At 48.2% G+C, this 21,530-nt stretch overlaps 2 protein-coding genes across 7 annotated transcripts in view; both read right to left on the bottom strand.

The window, feature by feature from the left end:
• Positions 1 to 12,849, bottom strand: part of CNOT1 (CCR4-NOT transcription complex subunit 1) — a 55,654-nt gene extending 42,805 nt beyond the window's left edge. For all 3 annotated transcript variants that reach the window (XM_082290145.1, XM_082290147.1, XM_082290146.1), the window contains exons 1-7: positions 12,732 to 12,849; positions 6,864 to 7,139; positions 3,144 to 3,251; positions 2,367 to 2,465; positions 1,783 to 1,851; positions 1,617 to 1,671; positions 1,033 to 1,236 (exon numbers count right to left, since the gene is read on the bottom strand). In XM_082290145.1, coding sequence (XP_082146271.1) covers positions 1,033 to 1,236; positions 1,617 to 1,671; positions 1,783 to 1,851; positions 2,367 to 2,465; positions 3,144 to 3,251; positions 6,864 to 6,965 — 637 coding nt within the window. In that variant the 5' untranslated portion in view covers positions 6,966 to 7,139; positions 12,732 to 12,849. The remainder of the gene's footprint in view (positions 1 to 1,032; positions 1,237 to 1,616; positions 1,672 to 1,782; positions 1,852 to 2,366; positions 2,466 to 3,143; positions 3,252 to 6,863; positions 7,140 to 12,731) is intronic.
• Positions 12,850 to 15,746: 2,897 nt separating this feature from the next.
• Positions 15,747 to 21,381, bottom strand: SLC38A7 (solute carrier family 38 member 7). 4 transcript variants are annotated; one of them, XM_082290237.1, is made up of 12 exons: positions 21,330 to 21,381; positions 20,322 to 20,517; positions 19,720 to 20,156; positions 19,290 to 19,488; positions 19,061 to 19,205; positions 18,244 to 18,342; positions 17,453 to 17,510; positions 17,022 to 17,136; positions 16,657 to 16,804; positions 16,373 to 16,572; positions 16,063 to 16,117; positions 15,747 to 15,969 (listed from the first exon to the last, which is right to left on the bottom strand). In XM_082290237.1, the coding sequence occupies exons 3-12, from the start codon at positions 19,984 to 19,986 to the stop codon at positions 15,867 to 15,869; spliced, it is 1,389 nt and encodes a 462-aa protein (XP_082146363.1). In that variant the 5' UTR covers positions 19,987 to 20,156; positions 20,322 to 20,517; positions 21,330 to 21,381; the 3' UTR covers positions 15,747 to 15,866. The 4 variants fall into 4 exon arrangements, with proteins under 4 accessions (XP_082146363.1, XP_082146364.1, XP_082146362.1 ...); XM_082290238.1 differs by having other exon boundaries at positions 20,059 to 20,156; XM_082290236.1 differs by lacking the exon at positions 20,322 to 20,517 and having other exon boundaries at positions 21,330 to 21,375.
• Between the last annotated feature and the right edge of the window lie 149 nt (positions 21,382 to 21,530).

Genomic DNA, 21,530 nt, shown 5'->3' with positions numbered 1-21,530 from the left:
CAGGTTCACTGCAGTTCTGCAGCTGCCCAAAAGGCCAGCAGCTGTGCTGGTGTAAGTTTACAACTAGACTGTTACTAACAGCGGTCATCCAAAAAAAGCACAGAGCAGGAAATAATAGAGCAGTCCAGCAAAAGCTGCTCCTCCAACTCAGGAAATATTAGGAAACAAAGGATCTACTACTGAGGCTAAGAAATATAGCAAATGTAATGCAGGCACTTGGGCACGGAAAGAGTAAATACTCCTTTTTTCCTTCCTGGGAGGCAAAGTTTAACAGAGACGAGTAATGGCGGATCAGATCTGTGGGTGAGAGCTCTGCTCACAGTGGAGAGCCACAAAGACAACTTGTGGGTGGGCCTTCCTGAGACAGCACCATCTTTAAGATGACACATAACATCTCCATACCCTCCAGGGCCACTCAGAGAAGAGTTCCCAATTTCCCAAAGCAAAGTATCAGGAATTACACAAGCTAATACACTAATCTTTATTAAAATAAGTATGAACTAAGAAGTTACATTTAAACAATTAGAACAAATATTTTGCTTTTGTATGAAGGGTAGCTTCCTCTAAGTCTGAGAAATGAACCAGAGTTTAACTCAGAAGCACCTCCCTCACTGTGCTCGTGTTTTGTCATGGATCTGCATCTAATATAATAAAATAGTGCTTAAAATGCACCTGTTTGAAATGGCAATGTATGTTCCTTACTCTGTAAGGGGGTTTTCAACTACAGTGCACTGAGCTGCTTTAGTTAAATCCACAAATACCATCCCATACAGACTTGAATATCCCTTACTCGATGTTTATTTATCACAACTTTTCAAAAACATGAGACCACATTACTGCTCTTTGAAAGCAAAACAGTACATTAGGACCCAATACCAGAACAGTGGTACTTTACCGTCAGTTTAGAACTATGAAAATGTACTGAGTTCTAATTCAGCAAGCTCCCAACCACTTCAGCACTCTGCACTGACAGCAAGTAATGAAAATCAATCTCAAAATCTGCATCTGGTCAGGCTTCTTGAACTAACTTACCTCTACGTAATGTTTTGAGGAAAGCGTCAATCTGCTCCTGTCCTACCCCAAAGGCTCCCTTCTGCCCAAAGAGGAGATGGGAGAGGAGAAGGTGCAGGACCTCTATTGCAATATCTTGGAAGCCACCTTCTTGATTTCCACTGACGTCCGCGTCAATGTAAGAGCGCAAAAGATCCGGGAGTTTCTGTTTGATAAACTGGGCAGCTTTTGGAAACAGAAGAGGTTAGAGTCAAAACCTGGGATTCTGTTTTAATATGAGATTCATTTAGCTAGGTACCATTCTCTTAATTTGAGTTTGTTTACCACAAGCCACAACAGTTCAGATTTAAACAGAAATCTCATACCTGAGAACTCAAATATTAATGGACAACTACAAGTAAAGATATCACAACATCCCAACTTGATTCACTATCAAGCAAGTCATTCATGAAACAGTCCTTCAACTTCATGTAAGATGACTGTGTTACCTATTGCCCCTCCTAATGGCACCACTGATTGCAAAGTCAGGTCAGGCCCCATCTACCCGTCTAGAAAGCCCATTGCTGAAAAAGGCTGTCTCTGCTGCAGTACTTCAGAAAACTTACCAAAACCTCGCAGATCTGAGCTGAAAGAGTTCAGTAAAGCCAGACCAAAAATTACCTACAAACAAAAACAAACATCATAGTAAGGAGACCTCATCCTTTCTAACTAGCTAAGTAAAAAAAAAAAAAAAAAAAAAATTAAAGTATTTTTGAAATAAGTGTTACCTACCTCTTGAACTTTACTTAATTTGATGACTTTACTCAATTGGGCAAATAAATGAGGTGAAGGCTTTAGACTCTGAAACAGGTAAGAAGAGTAACATGAAAGCTGTTGTGGAATTAGTCTAATTTGCAATGTGTCAGACTATCTAAAGTCTATTTGCAAGCTTGGAATATTAGCAACTACTCTGCTGCAGGTTAACACAAAGCTTCTATGGCTAAACAACTTTCCAACTACTTTTGAATACATCTAATCTAAAAGCTTCTTCCATATATGCCACTATTAAACCACGATCACGGCTTTTATATTGAAAGAAACAGGAGTACTGATGATTTATTTTGCTTCTCTTGCAGCAAACAAGCGATAAGGTACAAACATTAGATAAAGTACTAAAATTAAGTCTGCAGTCATTCTGAGTGATTGACTGACTTGCTTGGTTTAACAAAAAAAAAAAAAAAAACCCACACCAACCAGGCAAGCTCAGTTTTTGAAGATTTTACTACAAGGGAACACAACAGAAAACCAGCTAGTTTCCTAGAGACCAATTCAGTGCAGTTTCTGACACTGGGATCCCCTTCAAGAAGTATACAAACCTTCTGATAGTGCAAGGGATTGTCAATGGCGTATGACAGCGTCGAGATAAAGTTTGGTTTTGTAATCAGCGACGCACACTCCTGGATCAGAAACTGAGTCTGAAAAGAACAAGGTAACTTGAAGACTCACAGTTTCGTAACAGCACAATAAAAATAAACTACTATCCACTGTGTACAGAAAAACTAAAAGATAAAGTACTTCTGTAAGTGCCCAAATTCTCACATCAACTAGCTTCTTTTCATTTTAAGCTTTCTTCAGGTTTGCTTTGCTTTTAAGACTGACAAAGTGATGAAACATTCCCCATCATACTTGCAATGTTTTGCTTTCTGTAAACATCCTCACAGATTGCAACAGACAATCCAAGAGTATTTGATTCATGGTTATGAGCTAAAAAGTCTGCGGCAAAATTGCTTAAGGATGAAAACACTCCCACCAATAGACATAGCACCACAAGTGTCAGCTAGTGGATCTGGACAAACTCTTAAAATACACAGAAAGACTTTCAAACTACAGCACTGCATGTGGTAAAAAGAGCATTTGTACTGATGCAACTTGGTTTTTTCCACATCAAGAGATTATAAGCCAGGAATCAGCAATGTATCTTCTGACCTGAGGATTGGTAAAAAGTTCTTGCAGTTGAAAGGCCATATAACCAGAAAAGAAGTGTGTTTGAAGCTACTGCTTCTAACCTGCCTTTGTGCTTGACCTGGATCAAATCCCACCGCAGATTTTTAACAATCAAAACTAATAAACAGAAGTGCTGGTGTAAACTGTACCTGATGAAAATCTTTGCCACTGCTTTTACCATCGCCACTGAAATCCACGTGCGAGAATAGACAGCGTAGTAAATGCCTGTCTGCCTCGGGACCGTGCCTATTCACAATCTGGAAAAAAGTATCAAAAAACCAGCTTAGTAGCAGTCATAACAGAGCAAGATCTGGGTCTAGTACCATGGATACAGCAGAACTTCTAGTAGTTAAATCATCTACAGTTTCAACAAAACTGCTTTAAGTGTTCCTTTTAATCAGTATCCTAGAAACCACGCCATTGATCCCATCTGCAAACAAATGTATAAACAAAGAGAATCTAGCCAGACACAAGTCACTGACACAGAAGCCATGCATGTCAGGGGTGGTATTCTTAAAAAGCAAAAAGGGGTTTTCAAGCCACCCCAAGGATTCTGCCACTAAAGCAGCTCAAACTCCACACAGTACCGTGGCCTCATTTTTCCCCAGTTTTTCCCATAGCTGCAGTGCCTAACTCTGCAAGAACACAACCATGGGACAGCACCTGTGCAATGCCTGTATAGCACCAATTTCTCCAAAAGACAAGCCATCATAAGACACCTTCACTGCTCTTGCAAGCAGCTTTTGCCCTGTCCCCTGGCCATGACTGACCTGACTGCTTCTGCTCCAGAGTCTTTTAAGACTTAAGGGAATATTACATAGAAAGTTTTTTCTGACATCTGGCAACACTTTTCCCACTGTCTCCCCTTTTCTAGCTCCAGGAGAGACACAAATGTGCTAGCAAAAACCTGCAGCTCTGGCTCTGGTCTGACTGCTTCCACCTAGTCCACTGCTTCACCCGTCATGAATGCTCTTGTTTGCCAGTAGATTCTTTGTGCAAAGAGACAAACAGGGCTGCTTTAGGCTCTGTCTGCTCGAGCTCTGATGTTTGACTGTTTTCATCTCAATTTTTCTACTGTTATCTGACGCTATGCCTCCCTTTCCCACAGAACCTGCTTATTCCAGTGGCTGCCAAGTTTTGTTCTCCTGGAAAGAAACTTCCAAGTCAGACCTAGCTCTGCTTCTTGACCAGAGGCTATAATATACATGCCTGTGGTATGTCAATCCAGAGTAAACAGCCCAGCTGTGGTGACAGCTCTGCCTTTGAAGGCAGCCATACCCCAGGACCAGGAACATGCTCAGATTGGTGCAAAAGGCAGCAAACCTGAATTGACAGCAAATTCTACTACCTAGCTCAAGCTTCAGAAAACAGGCAGTTTGTTTAGGCAATCCAAATCAAATACAAAGATCTGGATGTGGTAACAAGACTGACATAAAGCTCGATCAATTTCCAAAGGAACTGCTTGGTGCTGTGACCAAGATGAATTCATCAAAGTAAACAGATGCCAAAGAAAACCATACATACTAAAGATCTCCACACAACTTTTCTGCATCAGTAGTAGATTGCTTCCTTGCACTGAGGTATCTTCCAAAGGACAATGACTTGAAAACTTAACATATGGAAAAGAAGGGAAGAGAAGGCTAGAAGTGCAGCATATCATCTTTCGAATCTAACTACATTCACAAAAAAAGCTCTTCCAGGAAACAAGGAATGAGAATTACTAGTTTTCTGAAGAAAGAGCTGAAAAAAACCTTTGTATTGGCAGCCTTGATATACATTTATGTGACAGTGTATCCAGCCATAAAGTAAGATCGAAAGACTATTTTTTTACTGCAAGTGTGACAAAGCACTGACAGAGGCTGCCCAGAAAGGTTGTGGCGTCTTCATCCATGCTGGTACTCAAAAGCTGCCCAGACATATTCCTGGGTAACCCTTTCTAGGTGACTGCTTGAGCAGCACGTTGGACCAGATGACCTCCACAGCTCCCTTCCAACGTCAACCAGTCCGTGATTTAGGATAAAGCTTGAGCCACATGTATTTGGATTTATCAGCCAACATGTTTGGGCAAATACAGGATTAGACAAAAAATAACTCTGTTTTTCTAGATTCAAAAAGTTTTGCTTTCCTAGTTAAACTTGTCTACAAAGCCCGTTCCCCCTCTCCAACCAGGCTCTCCTTACCACTTCAGGAAAACAAGACCAAAAAACTCACTTCGGAGGAAGCCATGGTTTAGAATTTGTGTCTGACAAATGCATAAAATATTTTGGAGTTTTTAAAACATATATTCTATTTTTTTAAGCATTAGCTATGTTAAATGACTACTGATAGCACACTTAAAGAGAAATTAATTCCTCAAGCTTTGCCACTGTTACACTCAAGTGATGTATCTAAATATAAGTGTCATTTTGGTCAGCTGTGACAAGAACAACTCCAAATATGAATTCCCACAACTCTACATGCTTAGATGGAAACTTTGTAAAATTGAGTGGATCGTGCCAAACATTTACCCCAAGCAGTATACCATGAGGCAGAGTTACACCATGCACATATGTCTCTTCAACTAAGGAAATACTGTACTAGCAACCACAAAAGTAAAGCAATACCAGGAAAATAAAATTTAAAAAAAAAAAGACAACAATGGATTAAGATTTTAGGAAATTAGTCTTGAAATTCTAGATCTGTTTTATAACCACACACAAACCAGCCATTTCCACAGACCACGTTCCAGTCTCTCATCACAGTGAGGCTGAGGCCTGCTGATGGGTAAGGAACAATCTGTCCCTGTTTTAGAGAGCTATGCTCCAACTGAATGGCAGATCAACCATATCTTCTCCCAAATCAAGTCATGCTTCAGTCACACCTTGCTGCAAAAACCATCTGTTGAAACTAACAGTGATCAAAAGGACAGCATGATCCCAAACGAGCCCCTGGAGTACTGAACTTGCAAAAACACGGGAAAGTTAGAAAAGTTACAAGAGACCTATTCCATCTTACATTTAAAGCAGCCAATAATGCTGAAATCACTCTCACCTCAAGATAAGAAATGAAAGCACTTTTAATGACATCAAATGTTACAGAACATTTAAGCCCTCTGGCCTTCTAATCTGATTCAAATCGCTGCAGGATTGCACTGCTGCAGGAAAAAACCCAACATTAAGTGGCCCAGCTGTCTGCTGGGAACTGAACTAAACCAGTTTCTAAAACTAGCTCAGTAGCATTCACTTCCTCCTAAGCACTCCTCTGCAGATAAAGCTTTTCAGTCCACCCTGCAAGTCAGAGCTATTTTTAAAAAGGTCAGTTAAGCCAGAATTCTTGCCCAGATCACAGATATTTGGGTCTCAACATGCAGTTACTCTGCCTGCCTTCTGAAAACTCCAGGCCAAGACAGCCAGCTTGGCTTCACCATCAAGCCATGAGTCACTGAACGAAAACAAGAAAAAAACTTCCATCGAGGGAGGAAAGAGCATTCAGAGGTAAATTACAACATACTCATGCTTTCAGTGCAACAGCTCTGAATACTGAATATATACATTTTCCTTCCCTTCCCAATCAGTGTTCCATTGAATGTCCAAAAGTGGAAAGATTTAACCTGGAGGAGTTAGGAAAGCTTTTCATACCGCTTTTCAGGAGCAGCAGTTAATTCTGATATTCAACTACAAAGTTAATACTGGTCTCAGCTCTGAGCTGCATTCCATGACTTGGCAGATGAACCAGCAGGACTATGAGACACACCCTGCAATTCCCAACACCATGGAAAACAGCAAACAGTAACATACACAAGAGCACCGCAGAGTACAAACTCAAATGAGAAGAGAAACTCCAGTTCTCTTTCCAAAATTTATTGTGTAGCACCATATCACTTTACTTACATGCTGTATTTCCTGCTGGCTGGCTCGGTAGTTTTTCTTGGTTAAATTGTCCACCAGGTAGCTGATTTGAGACAAGGCCAGCGAGAGCGAGTCAAGATTCATTGCTGGTTGGGGCGGAAGCAGGCGGCCGAGCCCGGCGCAAAATCACCATTATTCCCCTTTAGTCACCTCAGAGACAGGTCAATTTTTTTCCCCCAATGAGCCTGTATCTGTTTCTGTGTTACTTGCTTCAGCTCTTCTTTCTCAGTTGTTGTAGTCTGTTCTGAAACATGGCACCTGGAAAACAGTATTAAATTAGATCTAAGTTCTGTAGCAATGTCACATAACTATGTTCACAAGGAAAATTAAGTACTGTTAAGTTATCATAACACAAGCTCAGTTGTTTTTACACTACCTGACCACTTTTATTTGTTTCTGCATTCTGCAGTCTGAAAGAGCCAGCAAACAGCTCAGTCAGAAGAATGACTTTCAGCACCATAAGAAAGAAGAAAATGAGATGAATAATGAATTAGACACCACACAGCAACAATCAGAGGTCATAATCATTCAAAGCACTGATCACAAATTAATTTAAAAAACGCGCTTTTACCATCTCTGCTATATTTTGCCTCAGTACATCCAAGCAGTATTGCCCCAACCCTGCACACCAAAACAAGCAATTGTGAATGAGCAACACACAAAGAACTGCAATAAACTAACCCTAACATTTGGCTTATACTGAAACAGCTTTCCAGTAAGCTACAACAGCAGAGCTTGCCAGCTTAATAAATTTCTATGACAACACAAAACTTGGCACTTGACATCTCATCTGTTAAATTACAGATTGCCAGTGTGACAAAATTGCATCCCAAAGCATGTCCTGCATATCCAACAGTGTGAGGAGTCTCGAAGGAAGCCCTAAGCTACTCTCAGAAGCAGCACTGTGCATTATCAGAGGCAGAATCAAGCTGGAGTCACTGCTTGGAAGCTCACAAAACCCAAAGGTCACTGGGCTTTAAGCCAAGAGTCTGAAAATCCCTTTTTCAGAATAAAAACTGTTGTTCTGCTGTCTTGGCTCCATGGTGAAAACCACCAGTACACGATTTCTGCCTCATCATGGAGATGGATGGCTCGGGTGATGTGTTCGCCTGGCACGCGGAACTGAGAGCAAACCAGTCCAGGGAGCATTCCTGCAGCAGCACAGCTCGGCATGTTGGGCCTCCTTCTGCCAGGATCCAACAGCAGCAGCACACAGGAAGCTGAACAGGCTGTGCTGGGTACCATTAGAACTCTTCTTCCCATCTCCCTTTACACAAAGGTTTTCACTTGCTTACACTTGAAACTATACCTTATTTAACATTTGCCTACACTTCAAAACACTGGGAGCAACAAATCCTATCAGAGGCAAGGAAGACCACTGTGCTCTTTGAAAAAGTTTATTATATTACATAAATATAAGGGTAAATTATTTGTAAGAAAAGTCAAATCAACTGACTTCCAGACTTTCCTTATGCCATAGAAAACCCCGACTACTCAATGAAGGTATGCAAGATCCTTCTTATGCAACAAAACTTACATCTCACAAAGAACAAATTTTCAAGCAGTAATACTGAAAGCATTCTTCAGTGACAAGGCAGTTGGTCTCTGAAAGAATTTCAGAGCATGTCTAAAACTGCAGTGAGAAGAATTACACAAAACTTCCATTTCTTTTTAGTACATCTGACAAGCTAGAATTCATTACCTTAATGTATAAAGGTTTAAAAAGCCACTGACTGTGGAACATCTTTGTAGAAGGGAGGACTGGCACAAAAGTTTAAAAAGACTTCTCAGTAGTACAGTACCTGACTTTTTTTTTTTTTATAACCTTTAAATTCCTCTTTTGGAATAACCTAGAAAATGTCACTGGGTTTGGCAAGTACATGCATTCCAAGACAATCTTGCTGGCAAAGTTTAACATATATGACCAATATAAAGCTTCTGAAAAGCATTTGTTAAAAATCAAGCACACAGACCTTGGCACAGTACTTGCACTTACTAAAACCTGCAGTCAGCAAGGGGAATTCAGTCCCATCAGAGCACCAGATTACAGCAAGCAGACTGGAGAACTCAGGCTGTTTGAGCTGCCTACAGGACATAACCCAAAACTTCAACCATTTTTTAAGGCAATAACAGAATTTCAGAGTTTGCCTTTCAGGCCCCTAGGAAGAAAAACTACACTTCTCTCAGCTTTTTTCCTCATACCAATACAAACAGCACAGCAATCACACCTACTCCATCCACCTAAAAACCAGGGCTTTTAGCACTGAAATTCTCAAGCTGGGCTCAAGCCTCCCTGCTGCCATACAACAAGCACCCTGCAGAGCACGAACACTGACCCTCCCACCCTATTAGCATCTCTGTTGTCTCCCAAAAAAGCAGGGAATGCTCTGATTGCAGGGAAGCAAAACAAGCTTTGCCACCTTCCAACTGCAAAATCTGGCAGTGCCACTGGGAAAATCCAAGCTGGAGGCAAAATGGGATCTTCCCTTTCAGGGACGCCTCTTAAAGAAGAGCCTGAGCAAACATGCAGACTCAAGGACAGAACACAATAGCTGAGGAAACAGCTTCCTACTTATGTTCTAAACATTATGGTTTGCACCGTGTGTATCCCGACACACAGCAAACCCTGACAGCTCCCACACACACAACATTAACAGCACTTCAGAGGTTCAAACTGTGCAACCTAACTTAGGAGAATACAGAGTAACCAAGGGAGATTGCCTGCAAAGCAGAACTGCACAGATACCTCTCTGGTCATTCAGTGCAAGGCTAAAATTCAATTACTACAGCACTGATTAAGGAAGCTACGAATGCTATGTGAAGCAGACTTTATTTATAAATCCATATCTCCTTAGTGGGAATGAATCTCTCTACACTGGCCTCAACAATTCAAGAAGCTTTCAGTCCATGGGACAAATCTGCCAGGTTCAGACAGGTCAGGCCTCAGCTACAGGGAGTTTATAAAAAAAATTTAGATTAACTGTCAAAATTAGCTACTTTCAGTCACAGATCCTATGATACAGTAATGGATTAAGATGCCCGGTACGGGATTCTGGAGCTCTTACAATATTGCTGTTTTATATTGTGCAATACAACCCATTTTAAAGAGATTAAAAATATTTACCAAATTCTACAGCATTACACACCCTAAATACTTCCTAAGGAAAATAACAGCCCATCAGCAAAAAACATTTGGCATCTATTTCAGGAGATTTTTTTTCAAGAGCAGCGTTCTGTTGGATTAAAACATAAATGCAATAAAATTTCAGGCAAGAATCCAAAAATCACAAAATAGAGAGGGCTAATATGAAACCACCCATCAGGTGTGACAAAGACACTCCCTACTAACCAGAAATGACTAGCAGTAAGTAAGCCTTGATGCTGAGGTTGACAAACCTGAAATCTTCCACAAATTCAGAAACAGCCTCACAAAGAAAGTAATTTCAAAATTACTTTAACCTACCTTTGGATTTTTTTTCAGAATTTTGCAGAAGTAACTAACTATTTCCACTGGATTTCAAGAGCTGTATGATTTTAGGGCACTTGTGCTGCATGTGGAGAATAAAACAGCTCAAGCGACACAAACAGCAATGTGTTTGCTGATTAGGTTCTAAACTCCTGTCAAAAAACATCACATAAAACATGCTGAAGGGACCACTACTAAACCTGCTCTTCAGAACAGTCCTTTACCCTCTTTTTAAACCCATGAACAAACAGAACACTTGGAAGAGCAGCACACCTCTCTGAAGGCCCACACAGAGCAATCCAAGGGAGAAAGGTGGTTTTGAGTCACACTATACTTTGTATTTCAGGATGTCTACCACTTTGAAATCTACTGAGAAAAAAATCCCTAGAGTGGAAGTCACATTAACAGTAAAATAATCTCCCAATTCATTACACCAGTTCAAATTCAGGTGTTTATAAACAGAAAAGCCACCTGAACATTCCATATACTGGAAAGCTGCACCCAATTCTAGTAAACTGGAAGTCACAAAGATTAGACACAGTAACTTTAGAGTGTGGGGGGACTAAGCACCTCTGTTGTTCCTATGCACTCAGGCCAGTGAAGTTTCAGTTTGGAACCTACCTCAAACACATGAGACATGCATCAAACATGACATGGCTGCTTCAGGCATTTCTACATCTCAACCTGGACTGTTTAAAAATAACAAACCCCAAGAAACTCTCACTTCCCAATTTTCCTTCAGACAAGCACTGCAGAATAAAGCTTCTGCTGGAGGGAAGAAAAGGAGGGACCTGTTCTTAAAGCCTTCATGCTTTTTTTACCTTCCAGAAAGTGTTTTAAAACAGCTAAATGCTATTTCAAAAGTCAAGGAAAACTGCAGTATTCATACATCAGGGATGTTTACGGAACAAAAGAGAAATGTGGCTAAAAAAGTGATGGCTTCAACCATGATTCCCAGTGATAACAATTCCCAACATGATTTAGTTATGTCCCATCATGGGGACACAAAACATTACTGTCCTCTATTCCTAAGTTATGTTTACACAGTTTCTCTTCCACTTACTCAGCTGAACACCAAGAGTGGCCATTTCAGCATAAATTAAAAACCTAGGAACACTATATAGGATAAACAGGATAAGCTATTTCTCCAAAGAGACACACGTAGACAGCAAACTGGCTGTGAGTTTGATTTGGAGACACCAGGCCAACAGCAGTACCAGTTAAGAGTGAATTTAAAAGCAAAAGGGCTGAAAGAATCAAAATAACAAACATGGAAAGGACAAACCAGTATATTACCAACTAAGTTTGCTTCCTGTTTCTGAGACAGTCACCCTACCTAGATTCACCCTGCCTGTAAGTTTAGCCACTGCCAAAGTAGTTACCTTAGAAACAGGAAACACTTCAGTTGGGTACACTAAGAATGACTTGTCAGAGTCACACCTGTTTTGTTACCTACTTTAAGAAAAGTTCCTGAGAGCAGCTGCCATGCTTCCTTGCAACGAGTGGGACTCAGAAACAATCTGAGTACATGATGTACCAACAGACTAATGCTGTATTTTCAGTATTATCTCACTTCTGTTGTGAATACAGTCTAAACTGATTGCGGTTTGTTGAAATTAAACTGTGAGTATTCACGGGCCTTCTTGTATAAGGAATAAATGGTACTAATCCAAGTTAGAAAACTATTGTAAAGAAGCTGTTGTACCGACACAGCATCTGTCGAAACGACCAACTGTTGCTACTTCTAGTTTAGAATTATCCATTTTACTGGGCAGCATGTTTGCAACTGAAGGACAGCACTGAGAAGGATTTCTCCCATGCGGTCTGCAAGAAGGTTATGTCACCGGGTGATTTACTACAGCTCACTTTTTCCGTACTTTCTGTGGGCAAGTCGCAACAACAGCGATCTCCTACGGAGGCCGTCGAGCCCGGCCGGGGCAGGCCCGGCCCGGAGTCCTCAAAGCTCCACCTGTCACTACCGGCGTTACACAAGCGAAGGGGGAGAAATGAGCACAGTTCGAGAGCTGGCGGTTTCCCCGCCGCCTCGCGACGCTGCCGCCGCCACCTGCCCCCGCCACCGAACCGTGAGCACCCGCGGCTCCCACCCCGGACCCTGCGGAGTTCCCTCTGTCGCTCAGCGACGGCCGCAGGACCGAGGAGCGCGGGGGGAGAGGGCCGCGGGTCCCGCCGCTGCCTTTCGCACACCCCGGAGGGCGGCCCGGCCGGGCGGGTGCCTCAGCCGGCCCCGCTGTCCCCAGAGCAAGCCGGCCCGGCCCCGCTGCCTCCGACCCCGTCCCGACCGCGACTCCCTCCGCCCCGGAGCCCGCAGTGTCCCCACAGCCGCCCAGAGCCCCCCCTCGGGGGCGGGCGGGCGCTGCTCCCACCTCGGCGGTGTCGTGAGGGCCGGGCCGGGGCCGCTCGCGCGCTTCTCTCGCGCCGCCGCCGTTCGGATACAAAATGGCGGATGGGGTCGCGCGCTCGCGCCGCGGCCTTTCCCCTCCCCCGTCCTCTCGCGGGGGGGGGGACGCGGGGGGAGCGGAGGGGCGGGACGCGCGCGGAGCTGCCGCGCCCCCGCGGAGGGGCCTTCGCCCAATCAGAGCGCGGGGCCGCGTGAGAGCTGGCCAATCAGCGCCGTGCGACCTCGGGGGAGGGCACCCTGCCGCTCTCCGCGCGGAGCCACAGCCGCGCGCCATTGGCCGGGAGGGGCTGAAGTCCTTCCTACCCTCTCAGCCAATCAGAGCTCCGTAACCCTCTCGGCCTGCGCGTGCGCGCCGACGGCCAACCCGCGCTGCCGAGGCCAGCCAATGAGCGAGGGGCGTCGCGCGGGGGCGGGGCGGGAAGGGGAAGTGGCGGGCAGTGCCAAAGGGCGCGCGGAGTCATGACGGGGGGGTATTCCTCCCCGAGTGGTGTGGCCCGCCCCGTTCTCCCTCGCCTCGCTGTTTCCTCCCCCCCGATGGTGGTACAACCCCAGGAACGGTTTTGCCCCCCTGCGCAGTGCCGTGGTACGGATCCATGAATTGGCGTATCCTCCCCCGCGCTACCTTGGTACGGCCCAGGCACTGCTCCATCGTAACATGGCGGCCGTGCGTCCCTCAGAGCGCCCGGCCCGGGTCCCGCATGCTCCAGGGGCGGTTTTTCCTCTCTAAGGAAATCGTCCTTCCATTTGCGCCCTCCCGGATGGCTGGCCTCAGTCCCGGAGAGGAAACTCCCTTCAGCCCCTTCCCGCCTGTCTCAGCCACACCACACCCGCCTGCCGGCCCCGGCGGCAGCCACTGGGGTGCCAAACCAGGACCAGGGGCCACAGAGCCTCCACTGGCATGCCCCGGGCCTGGGCGTGAAGATATCCCGGAGGATGAGGGCCTGAGGAAGGCGGTGAGACTTCCCAGCTCCACACCATCCATCCCAAAGCTCAGAGAGCTGGGATGGCATTTCCAGATATGGCTTCATGCCTGTATCCCACCCGGGAGCATCTCCCACAGAAACCACCTCGTGTTGGCCTGACACACACATCACAATGTCACTTTTATTGAGTTGAGTTCCCTCCACTTTCTGCATGTACAAAATACATGTTAAAAGGCCAGTGTTTGTAAACAGGGGAACAGTAAGGCAAACAGGAACAGCCACACCACCTCTAGACCTGCCTTACCCTCAGCCACACGGACACTGTGGGAGCACCAAGGGAGCCCAGGTGTTCTCCAGGTGACAACCGAAGATATGGGACACTGTGTCCTCCTCCAGTTTGGCCAAGGGACCTTCTCATGCCTAGCACACCTTCAGGAAAGCCACAGCCACAAGAGCCACCAGGTACCAAACCTTTTCATTTTAGTGCAGGGTGGGCACTGGAGGCATTTTGGCATTGGCATCTGCTGAGTATCTCTGCTGGGCTCCATGGGAGGTGGCTCTGTGCTCCCCACATCCAGGACAACCGGACATCTTTATGCCAAAGGGTCCCCTGAGCCCCAGCTCCTGCTCATAGGCAGGAGCCTGGCAAAAGGGCTCAGGACACAGCCAGTGCCATACAAGTGGGGGTTTGGTGGAGCCTGGCTTTGTCAAAAGATGAGGGCACAGATGCTGGAGATCCCTTGGGACCTCCACAGCAACCCTCAAACATTCCTGCTGTGCTTGGGGCTTTTCTTCCTTCCCCATTTGTGTCTCCCTGTCCCGAGCAGCAGTGGGGAGGGCCCCATTTACATGCAGTGTTAGTAAGGAAAGACCAAATGTTTCCAGGTGAGGAAGCATCCATGTGCTGTTGCCCCGCCTGCAGCCTCTGGTTGCAGAGGGAAAGAGCCACGTTGAGAAGTACAGGAGCACAAGACATGGTTCTCCTTCCCACCACAACAGCCTGTGCTGCTTCCAGAAGATGCAGGAGGTGCAGGGCCAAGTTTGGACAAATCTGTGCTGAACCCTCATCACAGATGCATCAACAGGTACACCTGAATTCCTCCCTCCCCAAGGGTTTTAGAAGCCAAACAAGATGAAAAGGAACTCAAGGACAGAACAAGAGAATTTTGCTGTTGAGGTTTAACACCCCCAACCAAATCTGCAGCTGGGGGAACTGCTCAACCCAGCAAAAGCAGGAATGAAACTATCATCCAGACAGGCAACAGAGGGACAGCCCAGAGCAACACCAGCCATAGAGAGTGTAAATGACCAAGGGAACAATATAAAACAAATTAATACTGACTGCTTTATCTCAAAAGCACCCCTTAAAACCTGGCCCAGTCCCATTCCCTGGACACCTGGAAGAACGGGATTATAAATCTGGAGAAGAGCTTTGCTCTATTGTAGTGTCTTCAGTAGGTCGATGCAGTCGCAGCTGCTCTCAGTTCTCTACTGAGTGAGCAACCCCTGGCAGGGAAAACATTGCACTGGCATGTCCCTACCCCAGGGTCATTCTGACCCTCAAGAAAAACCAACCCAAACAGGCTGAAGGCAACCCTTTGTAACACAAAGTGCAGCCCAGGCAGAGTGAGATGTGAGAGTAGGGGCAGGAGACCAGCAGGAAACCAGAGTTCAAACCAAATATTGACACAGAAGAGGACTATGGGGGTGTCTCCCTGTCTGATAAACATGATTGCTATTTCCCTTTATGCAGAACACTGCTTCCCTCTCCAAAGTTGGGAGAAGAAGGAGTTTTAGCTGTGGAGAGGAGCTCCACCAGCACAAGGGTACACAGATGAGAGCAGTGTAGCTTTGCAAACCCCAACCATGACCCCTTGGTGATGTCTCAGGGAGTGATGTCTGCCCCGAGGGGCAGAAGGGGCTTGGCCTGGATGACAGGTCCCTGTGTAGTGTTGCTCTGGCTTCACCAGGGAGCCAGGGCTGAGAGAAGCCTGACTGCCTGGTGCCTTAAGACAATGAGATACAAACCACCATAGGGCTTGTTCAGCTAAGCCCCAAGTCACAACAGTTCTCTTGGATCTTCCCAACACACCAACATGTTTTCTTCCCACTTCCCTTTGGTCCTAGGGGAAATCTCCATCCCTTCAGCAGCATCAGTGCAGTCCAGCCTGGAGGAGTCAGGCTGTAAGATCCACAAAGATGGCATTGGCAGTGGTCTGTCCAAAGATGAAGGCTCCAAGGGTGACCATGAAGACCCCATAGCTGACCTGGGCCCACCAGCTGTGGATGCAGGAGGACAGGGCACATTTAGAAGGGTCCTTTACCCCAATATTCACAGAGGAAGGGGGGAGAGGGGAGGCACATTTCAGTTACCTGATTGCCTTGGTTTCTTGGATCTCGGAGAGCTTGGCTTGAATCAGGCAGAGCCCTGAAAAGCAGGGGAAAAAAATTAGAACCAGATGAGGACTGTCCCCTGAGGACTGAACAGACACTCCACAAAACAGGGATCTGCACTCCCTGTTACAGAGCACCAAGTCCAGCTGAAATAGTTGCTGACTGGCTTCACTCCACATTTTTGTCCTCTAAAAATCTCCTGGTTCCTGTGTTTCCATCCTGCCCCTCCCTCTTCGAGACAAAGACCATGAGACCTTTGTCAGCCCCTGTGCATCCCAGGATGCCCTACCTGGGAAGACAAAGATGAAGCAGGCGGCCAAGCCCCCAATGACAGAGATGACTTTGCCAATGTCAGGGATGAAAAGAGCCAGGAGGAGTGTCAGGAGGAACCAGCTGATGGTCTGAAGCAGGCGTCTCCTCCGCTCCCGAACCACGTCCTCCTCCACTGTTACCCCAGTGTAGCGGAGCCAGAGACCCTCCAAGACAGCCCTGTGCACACAGACCCAGGACAGAGGGCTTTCCTCATGCTGCTCCTCCTTCCCAGACCAGCCCCATCCCTCTCCCAGTGCTCACCGGCCACAGAAGTGTAGGATGGGGTAGGATGTCAGCACACAGAGGATGATGAAAGCCCGGGCAAGGGCAACAGGGATGTCATCGGAGGGGTAGGACATCAAGACATCCTGCTCCACGCCAGCTCCAAAGGTTAGGAAGCCACAGGCACCTGTTAGGCAGGGAGCAGTCAGCAGGGGATAGGGACAAGTCTTCTGAATATCTCTTAGAAGGACCAGACTTGGATGGATATGGCACAGGGCACATTGCAGAGGTGTTCAATGCACTCTGCTCCCTTCTCCCTCTGACCCTTGCTGACCAGAGGGTCCCTGCCCTCCTGAAGCCACTCCAAGGACTGTGCCACATTCACACGGTGTCCCCTCACTTACCAGTGCCTGTGTAGACAAAGAGAGCAATCACCATGGCTGCTGTCACCACTGCCCCCCAGGTCTTCACCTCTGGCTGCTTCATGCTGTTAAAGACGGGCACGCTGCTCACATGGCACTGCCAGGACACAGAGAGAGTGGGGATATACGATGGGCTGAACCACATGGGATCCTACTTGTGATATTCCACATTTGTTGTGATATTGTGATCCCCCCAGGTTTGTCACTGGAGAAGAAAAGGGGGGGTGGATAGGCTGCCATGTACTTCCTAGCTGGGATAAAATGGATCCATCTCCATCCAGAGGTGGTGAGATGTTAAAAAAAGCAGTGCAGTGAGAACGCGGGCAGGGTTTTAGCCAATCACCCAGGCAAAGTTTTAGTCTGCACCCAAGCAACCACAGGATGGAAGGGGAGTGCCAAATTCCTGGCCTTACCTGGAACCCAAAGCAGATGGTGGGCATGGCATTGAAGACAGCTGTCCAGGTGGAGGGGCTAGCAGGAGAGAAACACCCACCAGTAAGACCAGAACCCCCTGTGCCTCCCATCCGGTGCCCCAGGGGATGATCAGCTGGGAGTGCTCAGTGTCTTTGCTGCTACTGCATCCCCCCACCCAGGATGATGCCATTGCATGGAACAAGGTTTTTCTGCGACCTGGTACTCCCTGAAGACCAGGGCTTTTCACTGACACAGAAACAGCCAAACCTGAGCATACAAAGTAAAAGTATCAGTAAAAAATAAGGATCTAGTTGGGCAGTGCAGAAAACTGGTCTAACCTTTGCTCTGCCATAAAATTGCTGCACTGGATCCAGAAATATACACTGTGAGGAAAGGAATAAGCCACAGTGGCTGTGCTGGCCAAGGAAATAACCAAAATCATCCAAATACAGACACAGCCCTTGTTGCTGGGTGAGCACAAGCACTGCACAGGGAATCCAGGGCCTGGATATATCAGAGATAAAAGCCAATCAGTGCTCATCAAAACCTGTGATGGAGCCATGGGGACCTTTAAGAGGTCCTCTGCCTCCTCTTCACCACCTGCTCCTCTGAAACATGCAGAGGTGTAGCCACTTGGGAGCTTCTGGCAGCAACATGCAGAGTCCCCAGGACCAGGGGTGGGACTCATGAAAGATTCATCCCCAGCCTTTTCAGCCCTCGCTCCCACAAGCCCTGCCTGGCTCTGCCATGCTGTGTTGGCCACCAACAGCATTGTGTCTCTTGCTCTCACCTGGTGGGGATCTCCACAGGCACCAGCTCCTTGTCGGGCCAGATGTACTTGATGATAATGACTGCTGTGACATACCATGTGCCAATCACACTGAGGGAGCTGTGAGAGGGGATAGGAGGCCGTCAGTACTCTACCTCCCCACTTCATGAAGGGTCTCCTCCCTGCCTCTCCATCCCCATCTTCCTCCCTTCACAGCCCAACTACTCCTCTCCTGCCTATCAAACCCATTTTTGCTCTCCCTTCCCATGGGAATATGCCAGGAAATGCCACCTGCTGTCCCCCCCAAGCAGATGCCAACACAATTCTGTTGCATTCGGGGGTTATCCCATGCTTCTGTGAGTGGCAAACCTGCCAGACTTGGGTTTGGGGCTGGAGAAAGAGGTGAGTGTCGAAGCAGTGATACTCCTGCCCTGGTGCCCCTGGTCCAGCTCCAGCAGTCAGGTCACACCAAGATACTTGGTGGAGTAGGGCTGGCCTGCAGACTACCCTGCCTAGGGACACTTACTGGCTCTCCTTTCTGCTGGATTGCCAACTCCAAAGATAGGAGACAATGCAGTTGAAAGCAGCTCCCCCTGCTTCCTCCAGCATGCAGAAGGGAGGGACACAAGCCCTGAAGTACGGCACTGTGGCTGCACGATGCTCAGCAGCTCCTCTGCCTCCGAGATGGGGAAACTGAGGCACGGGAAGGCAGAGGGTGAGTGGGCAGATAAGGCACTAGAACCACAGCATTTCCAATCCCTGTCCCCTGCAACTGTGCTTAGGTGGGTGCTGGCTGGCCCACCCTAACCCCCAGCCCCAGAGGGCTCTCCCCACTCACCTGGCATATTTTTGGAAGCCAATTTCTTTGGGGATGGAGAGGGGCAGGATGAGGAGGAAGGCGGTGATGCTGATGGTGAACTTGCGGTCTGTGTACCAGCAGCTGCTCCCAACTTCCTCGGGCTCCTTCACCAGAGCAGCAATGACTGTGGGGACAACCGAGATGGTAAGGTTGGCCCTTCCAGCTGAAGGGACGACTCGTTATTATTTGCTCCATGGGACACACTTACTCTTGTCCTCTTGATCTCCAATGATAATGAGGAAGGCGATGCAAGTGCCAAAGGTGTAGACAGCGATGGCCACCTCACACAGCACACCAGGCACCTTCCCGCAGACAGCCCACACAACCTCCTGATAGGTGCGCTCGTTGCTGGCCTGCGAGCAGTACGCCAGGATCACCAAGCCTCCGATGATGAAGATCAACATGCACTGGGATGGGGGAGAGACAGGGAGGGAACACTGAGCCAACAATATAGCAAGGCCTCCCAAACCACCCCAGGCAGCCACCTCAAAAACACTGAGCATCTCTGGTGCACCTCACCCAAAAGAGCTTCTTCCCAGGAGCCTGGTCCTCCCCAAACCCTTTCTGGGGCACCACACGTCCGTTCCATGCATCCTCCCAGGACGGGACAGGGAACTGTCCCTTCCCCACTCTCTCACCATCTGCAGGGCGATGCCTGCAGCCACGCCGCCGGCCATGCTGAAGGCAGCAGGGAAGTTGAGCAGCCCAGCCCCGAGGGCAGCGTTGACCACAATGAAGACAGCTCCCAGAGCCGACGTGGTCCCCAGACCGTTTCCTTGGCTCTCTGAATTTTTGGGCACTGTCTCCACACTAGGGCTCTGCAGAAGCCTGGCCCGTTCACCAGCATCGTCGCTCCACTCCCAGTCCTTGTAGTCACTGTTGATGCTCCCAGTGCCCTGAGCCATTGTCCCTCCCGGGGTGGCACACGCCACCGTCCACGTCCCACTAGTGGTCCTGCACCAGGCTCAGCCAGGCACCTCGAGGGGGGTCCTCAGCCAGCACTGGCTCCATCAGGGTGGGAGGGCAGCAAACAGGCTGGAATGCAGCAACACGGGAGTCAGGCACTTCCCTACTCCTACAAGGGGATAAAGAAGGACGCTGTTAAGTGTTAGTTAAATTATATTAACAAGGGACAACCTGGGCATCAGGTGGGGACACAGAGGAAATGAGTTCCCTGGGTAGTAGCCTGGGGGGGGTCACAGCACACACACACCAGCAGAGATACAGAAGGAGAACTCACCTCTTGTCCCTCAAATCCAGGGAGAAGACACAACTGCTGTCAGATGGGGGACTGAGCCCTGGCTGAGGGGCTGAGGAGCTGCAGCCTCACAGCAGGACTCGCCTTTCTGTGGGCACGAGACCCAGTGTCATGGCTCACTTCCTGACTTCCAACCCAAATTTCCGCAAGCTCTGCAAGAGCTGTTGTGCACGTGCTCCTGAGTAAAGGGCAAGGCTGGGCTCAGCGGGAATGTCCCGTGTGCAGCAGAAATACTGTGTCAACAGGAAAAGCAGGACTGGCCCCTTCCAGTGCAACCCCAGGGTGAACACCAGAATGAGATGATGTCTTAGAAGCTTTTGGATTTGAAGATCTGGTGTTTCCAGCACTGCAGCCCTTGGGGGCTGGAAAGTCCAAATCTCATCCCACTGCCTCCAAGCTGGAGGGGATTGACCCTCACAACCCGGCATGATTTTGCAGGAATCTACACGGCCACGAGAAATCTCTTTTCAAAGAAATCTGTTCTTATTCCTAGAGGACTATTCCTGCCCAGCTCACTCCTTTCTTCTGGGCTATTTAAACTCTGCGCTTGTGCTATGTACCCTCTGTAAAGATTTCTGGGGAAGGGGAGGAAGGGCCGCCCTCTGTCCCGTGGATAGGAGCGTGGAGGGACAGCCCGGTGGGTCCGCGTGGGCTGAAGTTCCCACCCGGCCGAGGATGCTGCAGGGAGTCGATGCTTCTCCCATGGCCTGGGGGAGGATGCTGAAGGGTGTCCTTTCCCTTCAGGCAAAGCCGCCATACTCTGGCAACCAGAAATCCCGAGACTAGGCGTTTCACCGAGGGTGACTCGACAAACCCGCGGCCCCGCTCGGGCCCCGGCGGCGCCCCCCGCCCGGGGGAGCAAGGCCCGGAGCCGGTGACGGTCAGCCCGCGATCGCAGGGGACGCTCTGGGGGACGCCACGCTGCCCTTGCGAGTCACTGGGCTCCCCGCGTGTGTCCCCCCGGTACGTCCGTACCCCGGCCCCACTCACCAGGTGGGAAGCGCGCTCTGCTCTGCTCCGCTCCCTTCGGCCCCGGCGCCGGCCCTGGCTGAGCCCGGCGGCAGCGGCGGCGCGGCAGCAGCTCCGCCCTGCCCGCTGCACGCCGGGGGTTGTAGTCCGGCCCCGGAGCCCGGGGAACATCAGCAACGGGGGAACATCCCCCTTCGGGTAGCCCTTCCCAGCGGCTGAACC

Source organism: Coloeus monedula (genome assembly GCF_965178545.1).
Source record: "Coloeus monedula genome assembly, chromosome: 13".
Taxonomy (NCBI): Eukaryota; Metazoa; Chordata; class Aves; order Passeriformes; family Corvidae; genus Coloeus; species Coloeus monedula.
The sequence above is the reverse complement of the archived record's forward strand: the minus strand, read 5'-3'. Positions and strand labels throughout refer to the sequence as shown.